The sequence below is a fragment of the Chiloscyllium plagiosum genome, chromosome 10, assembly GCF_004010195.1.
Source record: "Chiloscyllium plagiosum isolate BGI_BamShark_2017 chromosome 10, ASM401019v2, whole genome shotgun sequence".
Lineage (NCBI taxonomy): Eukaryota > Metazoa > Chordata > Chondrichthyes > Orectolobiformes > Hemiscylliidae > Chiloscyllium > Chiloscyllium plagiosum.
This window is the reverse complement of record NC_057719.1, coordinates 88,748,788-88,759,011: the sequence shown is the minus strand read 5'-3', so window position 1 is coordinate 88,759,011 and position 10,224 is coordinate 88,748,788. Positions and strand designations below refer to the sequence as shown.

The 10,224-nt window shown below is 42.9% G+C and overlaps 1 protein-coding gene across 7 annotated transcripts in view; it reads left to right on the top strand.

The window, feature by feature from the left end:
* LOC122553883 (coiled-coil domain-containing protein 9-like) overlaps window positions 1-10,224 on the top strand; it is a 284,191-nt gene that overhangs the window by 142,657 nt on the left and 131,310 nt on the right. For 6 of the 7 annotated variants that reach the window (XM_043698346.1, XM_043698344.1, XM_043698343.1 and 3 more), the window contains one exon: window positions 6,808-6,987. The exons of the other annotated variant lie outside the window; for it this stretch is intronic. In XM_043698346.1, the coding sequence (XP_043554281.1) occupies window positions 6,808-6,987 (180 nt within the window). The remainder of the gene's footprint in view (window positions 1-6,807; window positions 6,988-10,224) is intronic. 7 annotated transcript variants of the gene reach the window in all.

Below are 10,224 nucleotides of genomic sequence, written 5' to 3'. Positions count from 1 at the left end.
CTCACACTCACTCCATCACCGTCACCCTGACCCGCTCACACTCACTCCATCTCCGTCACACTGACCTCCTCATACTGACTCCATCACCGTCAACCTGACACCCACACAATCCCTCCATCATGGTCACCCTGACCCCCTCACACTCACTCGATCTCCGTCACACTGAGCCCATTAAACTCACTCCGTCAGCGTCACCTTGACCCCCTCACACTCACTCCATCTCCGTCACACTGACCTCCTCATACTGACTCCATCACCGTCAACCTGACACCCACACAATCCCTCCATCATGGTCACCCTGACCCCCTCACACTCACTCGATCTCCGTCACACTGAGCCCATTAAACTCACTCCGTCAGCGTCACCTTGACCCCCTCACACTCACTCCATCTCCGTCACACTGAGCACATTAAATTCACTCCGTCAACGTCACCCTGACCCCCTCACACTCACTCCATCACCATCACCCTGACCACCACACACTCCGTCCATCACCGTCACCCTGACTCCCTCACAGTCACTCCATCAGTGTCACCCTGACCCTCTCACACTCACTGCATCATCGTCACCCTGACCCCCACACACACTCACTCCAACACCATCACACTGATACTCTCACACTCACTCCATCACCGTCACCATGATCCCCTCACACTCACTCCATCTCCGTCATACTAATCCCCTCACACTCACTTCATCACCATCATCCTGACCACCTCACACTGCTCCAGCACCGTCACCCTGACCCGCTCATAATCATTCCATCACGTCACCCTGATGTCCTCACACTCACACCATCTGCGTCACACTGACCCCATCACACTCATATCATCACCATCACCCTTACCCGCTCACACTCACTCCATCACCATCATCCTGACAACCTCACACTCACGCGATCCCAGTCACACTGAACCCTCTCACTCACTCAGTCACCATCACCCTGATTCCCTGACACTCACTCCATCACCATGACACTGACCCCCTCACACTCACTCCATCACCTTCCGCCTGATTCCCTCACAGTCACTCCATTACCGTCACTCTTACCTCTCACACTCACATCATCACGGTCACCCTGACCCTCTCACACTTATTCTATCTCAATCTCACTGAACCCATCACAATCACGCCATTATACTTTCCCTGACCCCTTCACACTCGCTCCATCACCGTCACACCGACCCCCTCACATTCACTCCATCACCGTCACCCAGACCCGTCACGAACGTAGGTGGGGAGTTCTTGGACTAAGGAGGACAGGACCGTGTCGAGGTATGCAGAGATGAGTTCGGTGGGGCAGGAGCAGGCTGAGACAATGGGTCGGCCGGGTCAGTCAGGTTTGTGGATTTTGGGCAGGAGGTAGAAACGGGCAGTGTGGGGTTGTGGGACTATGAGGTTGGAGGTGGTGGATGGGAGATCCCCTGAGGTGATGAGGTTATGGATGGTCTGGGAGATGGAGTCATGGTCAAGGGGGCAGTAGGAGGAGGTGTCCGCGAGCTGGCATTTAGCCTCAGGGGTGTAAAGGTCGGTGCGTCAAACTACTACCGCGCCTCCCTTGTCTGCCGGTTTGATAGTGAGGTTGGGGTTGGAACGGAGAGAATGGAGGGCTTCACGTTTTGAGGGTGAGAGGTTGGAGTGGGTGAGAGGGGTGGAGAAGTTGAGCCGGTTAAGGTCGTGGCGGCAGTTGGCTATGTAGAGATCGAGGCCAGGTAAGAGGCCAGCACGGGGTGTCCAGGTGGTTGGGGTGTGTTGGAGGTGGGAGAAGGGGTCATCCGAGAGTGGGCGAGAATCCTTGGTTGAAGAAGTAGGCGCCCAGGCGAAGGCGGCGGAAGAATTGTTCGATGTCTCGCCGCGTGTTGAACTCGTTAATCCGAGAGATATAGGCCAAACCCAGGAAAATGGAACTAGTTCAGGTTAGGAAACCTGGTTTGCATGGGCGAGTTAGGCTGAACGGTCTGTTTCCATGCTGTATGACTTTATGGAGGTCTGGACCACTCTGCTCCAGACCTCCATAATAGCTTTGATCTAAACATAGACAAAAGATCATAATTCAAGCAGCAAGCTGAAAGTGACTGAGCATGATTGATCTTAGTGTCAAAGAGTCTAAACAATAATGAGTAAAGATGTAGGCAGAATTCTGCACTAACTTGAGTCCTACTCAGGACAAAAAGAAATAGTGATTGTTAAAGGCCAATCTCAGCCCTAGAACATAATAGCAGTAGTTTTACTGGTTACCCCAGGCCCAACCATCTTCAGCTGCTTAAAAATAGCCTTTCTTCTATCTTGAGGTCAGAAGCGGGCAAAGTTGTTGATGATTGCACAATTTTCAGTTCCACTTGCCGTTCCTCAGATAGTGGAACAGTCTCTGTTCATGTGTAGCAAGCCAGATTGGGCTGAAAAAACGGCAGCTAACATCTGTGCCACACAAGTTGCTCGCTAGTGACCATCCTTGACAAGGGAGGCAGAAAATACTTGGTTATCAACATTTTTCAGATTGTAAGTGCACTAGTCACATGATCAGTGTGACTGAAAAAAAAGCTACAGGTTGGATATTCTCTGGTGATTGACTCGCCGAAACATTTCAATATTTACAAGGCACAAGTCAATAGTGTGATGGAATACTCTCCACTTGCCTGTATGAGTGCATTTCCAACAACACTCAAGAAGCTTGTTACTAGTCAGGACAAAACAATGTGTTTGAGTAGCACTCTATCTCTCACTTTGAACTTTCAGGCTTAAAAAAGGATGCATGACCCCAGTACTTGAGAGCAGCTGAAATTAGTTAATTGAGGAGACTAGCTTTTATTTTTTTCTTCTGTTTCTAGGCTGATTTAAGTTAGAATATCTAAATAGATACATCCTAATGCAATTTATCATTGAGTGTGACTTTGCTGTGTATTGGATGAGTGAGGAAATTGGGTAAAGAGGTCATGGATTCAAACACCCTGGCAATAGGCTCTTCGATCCAACTCATCCATGCCAGCTAAGTTTCTCAAACTAACTAGGACTATTCGCCCATATTTATCCCTCTAAATCTATTCTATTCATATACCTGTCCAAATTCTTTTAAATGTTGTAAATGGTCTCTTAAACATCTCCAATTTTAAGCACATTACCTTTGACAGTCATATTTTCAGCTACCTAGGGAGCACCTTATTATGCATTACAAAGGTACCATATAAAGCCAAGTTGTTATTGCAGCAAAAAAATAACAATTCACTCGCATTAGTGGCCAACATGATTTTCATTAACTCATAAATTAATACTTTAAATTGAATAGCTCTCAAATTTATTGAGGGTTAAGAGAGGAGAGGGAGCTAAATCAGTACCCAAATCTTAATGACTATTATTATTACATGATTAAGTTATGCACTAGGTTAAGTACTTCTCAACAATAGACTTAAATGGGTTAGTTTAATCTACATAACTACATCAGGAAAAGGTTGTGTTTGCCAAAGTGAGAGGAGATTGTTAAAACAAAGCATGTCATATGAATTTAACATCAGTTGAGGAGCCTGAATGTCGAGGCAAGAACTGCTCAATTAATATTAACTGTTTCAGCCTTTTCTACTGACATACCTGTTGGCTAGTGCTCCAGTGTTTTGCTAGTAATCTGTGCACTAAAGAAGACTTGCAAAACCTTAAGGTCTCCATAAGATTGCTGAGATCAATGAAAAGAAATATTGCTCTGGCCAAGTCAACAGAGTGGATCCCAATGATACAGCTTTATAATATACTCAGGGAAATATCTGCATGGCAGGCTGAAGGACCCAATGGTAAAGAAGTTAAGGTTGAAGTGACACTGGGGAGGTGGTCTATATAAAATGATGTCTTCTAGGTCTAGTTATGGTGGTTGCTCTGTTCCTACCTATGCCTCTGCTCAGAGTACAGTGCCAATAAGAATCCCACCCCTCACAATAAACAGCTAAAGATTAAGTGGGGTGCTCTAGAAGTTCATTTCACATACAAACTGTGTGAAAACGTTGGCCCTCGGGTTCAAGTGATTAGTTCCTGGGATGAATGGCTAAGTAAATTGGATTTCTATTCACTGGTATTTAGAAGAATGGGACATTCTTCTAAATGAAACATAGCAGGTTATGAAGGAATTTGATAGGATAGATACTCAGAGCTTGTTTCCCCTGTCTGAGGAACTGAGAACATGGCAGGGGCACAGTCTCATGCTAAGAGGTCGATCATTTAGGACTGAGAAGAGGAGAAATGTTTTCTCTCAGCTAGTTGTAAATCATTGGAATTCTCTACTCTAGGAAATTTTAGGTGCTCCATTGTGGCATTTATTTCAAGTTGTGGAATAGTTTTGTTCTTAACTGAATTGAGGAATATGAGCATTTGGGTGGTAATTTGGAATTGAAGCCAAAGGTCAACTATGATCATGTTGAATAGTGGAGCGGGATTTTCAGAATTTGTGGTCTACTCTTGCTCCTGTTAATGTTCTTCCAGTTGAGGTCAGTACATAACCATGATGACAGCTGGTAATTGTGGCCTCTGATTTTCACAATTTGTAAAAGCTCTTCAGAGCAGTATTTTTCTTCAACCTGCATGTACAGTTCTCTCCTCTGCATATTGCCCATGCTGGAAGGATGCCTATTGACTCTCCAGCCTTGAGAGCCTTCCTAATATCCTTAATTGGATGGGACTTGGCTGCTTCCTGACATCACCCTCTGTGCTGGCATGCACGGATCACTGATCTGCAATTCCTCCTTACATTGGGATTGTGTCCAACAGTTCCAGGCAACAAGTACTGATGAATGGTGATCAGTTTGAAATGTCATCTGTTTTTAATTCATATTTCTAGCATTTTCAGCATTTTGGTTTGTCTGATCATCAGGTTTGCCAGATTCCAACTTGCAAAATCTTTTTTCCTTACTTTACTGGCCTCAGCACCCACTTAATCTTCAGCTGTTTATTGTGAGGGGTAGGATTATTACTGGCACTGTACTCTGAGCAGAGGCACAGGTAGGAACAGAGCAACCACCATAACTAGACCATCATTTTGTATAGACCACCTCCCCAGTGTCACTTCAACCTTAACTTCTTTACCATTGGGTCCTTCAGCCTGCCATGCAGATATTTCCCTGAGTATATTATAAAGCTGTATCATTGGGATCCACTCTGTTGACTTGGCCAGAGCAATATTTCTTTTCATTGATCTCAGCAATCTCATGGAGACCTTAAGGTTTTGCAACAGTCTTCTTTAGTGCACAGATTACTAGCAAAACACTGGAGCACTAGCCAACAGGTATGTCAGTAGAAAAGGCTGAAACAGTTAATATTAATTGAGCAGTTCTTGCCTCGACATTCAGGCTCCTCAACTGATGTTAAATTCATATGACATGCTTTGTTTTAACAATCTCCTCTCACTTTGGCAAACACAACCTTTTCCTGATGTAGTTATGTAGATTAAACTAACCCATCTAAGTCTATTGTTGAGAAGCACTTAACCTAGTGCATAACTTAATCATGTAATAATAATAGTCATTAAGATTTGGGTACTGATTTAGCTCCCTCTCCTCTCTTAACCCTCAATAAATTTGAGAGCTATTCAATTTAAAGTATTAATTTATGAGTTAATGAAAATCATGTTGGCCACTAATGCGAGTGAATTGTTATTTTTTTTGCTGCAATAACAACTTGGCTTTATATGGTACCTTTATAATGCATAATAAGGTGCTCCCTAGGTAGCTGAAAATATGACTGTCAAAGGTAATGTGCTTAAAATTGGAGATGTTTAAGAGACCAGCACCAGCTGAGTGCAGAGGTATTGGTGATTTAGAAGTGTGGGGGAGGTTGTAGAGATGGGAGAGTCAAGGCCACAGACATCATAAATTTTACTTAACCAGTAGTGGTTACAAACTTGCGTTCTCTTATCTGGTGGAAGTTTGGTATCCTGTCAATTTGAATATGATATTTTTAATGCTTGTTGGCTGAACCAAATATTCAGAAGCTTCTTTTTAAACCTGTATTTTCCTATCTCTGATGCAACTGGCCAGGAAATTTCCATAACTAGGAATTTTGTCAGATATCAGCATGTTACACATTTTGATGACTGATTTCCTTTTGTGTACATAAGGACAACCCTGACCATTGTATTTTTGAGTTTATAATCCTGTCTTTTCTGATGTCGAAAGCCACCTCAATAAAACTTTGTTTCTATATTATTGTTGTTAGGAGTACAGTATGAGAAAATTGAGTCAGCTGCATGCTGAGGAGGAAATGAATTTAATGCTGGCCAGAGCAATCCATTCGGAATAAATTATCAAAACAAATGCCCAAAATTGTGCATTCTGATATTTACTAAATACTGTTCAGTTAATGAACATCCAGATATTCTGACTTTACCATTATTCTCTGGGTCTGGGTGGGTTACTCTTCGGAGAGTTGGTGTGGTCTTGTTGGGCTGAACGGCCTGTTTCCATACTGTAGGGAATCTAATCTAATCTAAAAATTCTCAATTGTAACATTTTTCCAAAATAAATGGTGTATGATCTAAGAAGCTAGTGTTGTCATTCTTATTCTTGAAATTTTCCATTTACCTGCATTTCCTCTCTTCTCTCTCAGGGCTTCTGCCATAAAAAATAAGAATATTGGTGCTATTTTTGATCTGATGATTTGCATGCGATTGCATTTGTTATTTGATGTGCTATTAAAGGGGCAAAAAAAAATCATAAAATTTCCGTTCCCCAGGCTCCTGTAAAGGTTGCTGCTTTAAGAGCATTGCAGAGGAGAACTTGTTAGGGAATAATGGGAATCACTTGAGCTCTGGTGAGTAACCTGCCTTTTTTATAGGAAGGAAAAGTTGACAAGAACCCAGTTAGAAATTTCTTGGATGACCGTCGGCGTTCAGGTCCCTTACCAGAGGGGGATAAGCGAGTGGGCAGTCGGCGTAATGTTCGCAACTGGGGTGGCCCGGACTTTGAGATGGTAAAGTCTGGTATAGAAAAGAAACGTTGGGAAAAAGGGTGTCCGGTAAGTTATAGCTGATGCATGTAATGATGCATGATGTGATTTTTGTGGCTGCATATCTACATAATGTGTAAACTTTTCCTGAAATTATCTTAAAAGTCATCTGATGATTGTCATGGAGGGACGATTGAAAAGATACATTGCAACTTCGAATGAGAGGAACAACTATTCAGTTGGAGAAATTGACATTATGCAGAAATCTCAAAAAGAATATACTAGAAGTGATGAGTAGCAAATCTTCTTTTAATAAAGAGCATTCCACCCACTGAATTTGGGCATAGATTGATCTTTTTTATGGCCCTCATTTCTTGTAGGGGTAGCAGTTGAGTATAAACACTTTTTCCTCATGGAAAATGTCAGGAACCTCTCAAAGAGGAACCTGTAGATGTGAACATATGCTGGAAGCTCCCTTTTGTAACATTTTGGAATGACATTATCCTCTCCTTTTTTACATATATTTGTTCCCTCAATTTCTCTATACATCTCCAATATCTTTCCATTCTTTATCTCTGTGTGCTTCCAGGTTTTGTGTGGTCAAGTCTGAACAGTCAATTACAATATAGATATGTGATAAACAACCTGTTCAGAGATGTTATTACACATTTCCAGAGAGGGTGTTACTTCAACTTGTAATGGAGACAGCTACAGACACCTTTTATTTGCCAATTACCAGCTCCTGAATCAAACCTTTGTTTTCATCAGCCTGCTTCCATTGCACTGCTGGGTAATAACATGAGTGTGAATGGCTTGAATCAGCTTATAATCAGTTTCACGGTTTTTCTTTCAGTTAGGGTCTGGTTAAAAAATATGCTTTGAAATGCGAGTCATTACACCATCAGAACATATAGTAAGTCATCTGTTCAGGCAGTAGCTTGCATTGGCCCCGCAAATTGATTTTGCCACTTAAATGACCATATTTGTTTTGGCTAACTAGTTAAATGGGTCTATCAGATGATTGGAATGATTACTGTAAGTGTTGCTGTACACCAAAATGTCACTGATGTACACAACATGTTTTTGCAAGCTTGCAGTCAACTGATTAGCAGATCTTTGAAATGTTCATGTACTTTTCATATCTAAGACTATAAGACTGTAACACCATAAGACATAGGAATAGAAATTAGGCCATTAACCCCATTGAGTATGGTCTACCATTCAGTCAAGGCTGATAAGTTTCTCAACCCCATGCTCCTGCTTTCTTCGCATAACCCTTGAACCCTTTGATACTCAAGAAACTTTCTATCTCTGTCTGAAATATGCTCAATGACCTGACTTCCACAGCCTTCTGTGGCAATTCCATAGATTCACCACTGTCTGGCTGAAGAAGTCTTTCCTTGTGTCCATTCTAAAAGGTTCAGGTTGTAAGTTTACTCACTGAGCAGGAAGGTTTGTTTTCTGACGTTTGGTCGCCATGCTAGATAATGTCATCAATGAGCCTCTGGTGAAGCATTGGTGTTATGTCCCTCTTTCTATTTATGTGTCTTCGTTTCTTAAGGTGGGTGACATTATTTTTGGTTCTTGTTCCCAGAGGTTGGTAAATATGGACCAAGTCAATGTGTTTATTGCTGGAGTTCTGGTTTGAATGCAAGGCCTCTAGGAAATCCAATGTTAGTCTCTTCCACCTGCTTAGGATGGATGTGTTGTCCCAGTTGAAGTGGTGTCCTTCTTCATCTGTATGTAAGGATACTCGTGATGGTGGGTCGTGTCTTTTGGTGGCTAGTTGCTGTTCGTGTATCCTGTAGCTAGTTTTTTGCCTGTCTGTCCGATGTAGTGTTTATTGCAGTCTTTGCATGGTATTTTGTAAATAAAATTCATTTTGCTGGTTGTTAGTATCGGGCCCTTTCGGTTCATCAGCCTCTGTTTAATTGTGTCGGTAGGTTTGTGGGCTACCATGATGCAAAGGGGTCAGAGTATTCTGGTAGTCATCTCAGGGATGTCTTTGATGTATGGTAGTGTGGCTAGAGTTTCTAGGCTTGTTGTGTCTGCTTGTTTGGGTTCGTTGTTTGGGAATCAGCAGACAGTGTTTATTTGGTACTTGTTCTTCTTGAATGTGCTGTTGTATAGGCTTTTTTTCTGCCGCTTGTAGTTCTTGGGTTCTGCAGCGTGTTGTGGCCTATTTAAATAATGTCCTGATGCAGCTCCATTTGTGGGTGTTGGGATGATTGCTTCTACACTTAAGTATCTGGTCTGTGTGTGTTACTTCCTGTAGATGCTGGTCTGAAGTTCTCCTTTAACTGTTTGTTCCACTGTGAGATCTCGGAAGGGGAGTCTGTTGTTGTTGTTGTCCTCCTCTTTTGAGAAATTTATGCCAGTAAGGATGTTGTTGATGCTTTTGTAGATTACCTTTAATTTGTTCCGTTTTGAAATGACAAAGATGTCATCCACATAGCGGACCCAAAGTTTGGGTTAGATAGTGGTGAGGGCTGTTCGTTTGAGTCTCTGCATTACTGCTTCTGTTAAGAAGTCTGATATTGGTGATCCCATGGGTATTCCATGGATTTGTTTGTAGGTTTTGTCATTGAAGGTGAAGTGAATATTGAGGCAGAGGTCTACCAGCTTGAGGATGTTGTCCTTGCGGATGAAGTTGGTGCTGTCTGGTGTTTGTGTCCTTGGTTTCTCTCGTCGTGCAGTCAGTATTTCTTTGGCCAGGCTGATCTTAATTAATGTGAATAGGGCTGTTACGTCAAAGGAGACCATTATTTCATCCTCTTATATCTTGGTATCTTTGATATTCAGGAATTCGTGGGTGGAGTGAATGGAGTCTTCTTCTAGGTATTTTAGTTTTCAGTGAAGTTCCTTAGCTGGTCTGTATGTCGATGTTCCAGGTACTGAGACTGTGGGTCTGAGGAGGGGCCCCTGGTTTGTCAACTTTAGGTAGACCGTAGAAGCTGGGTGTGTTGAATCCATCTAGTTTCAATTTTGAGGAGAAAGTGAGGTCTGCAGATGCTGGAGATCAGAGCTGGAAATGTGTTGCTGGAAAAGCGCAGCAGGTCAGGCAGCATCCAGGGAACAGGAGAATCGATGTTTCGGGCATAAACCCTTCTTCAGGAATGGGGAAAGTTTGTCCAGCAGGCTAGGATAAAAGGTAGGGAGGAGGGACTTGGGGGAGGGGCGTCGGAAATGTGATAGGTGGAAAGAGGTCAAGGTGAGGGTGATAGGTCAGACGGGAGTGGGGGCGGAGAGGTCGGGAAGAAGATTGCAGGTTAGGAAGGCGGTGCTGAGTTCGATGGATTTGACTGA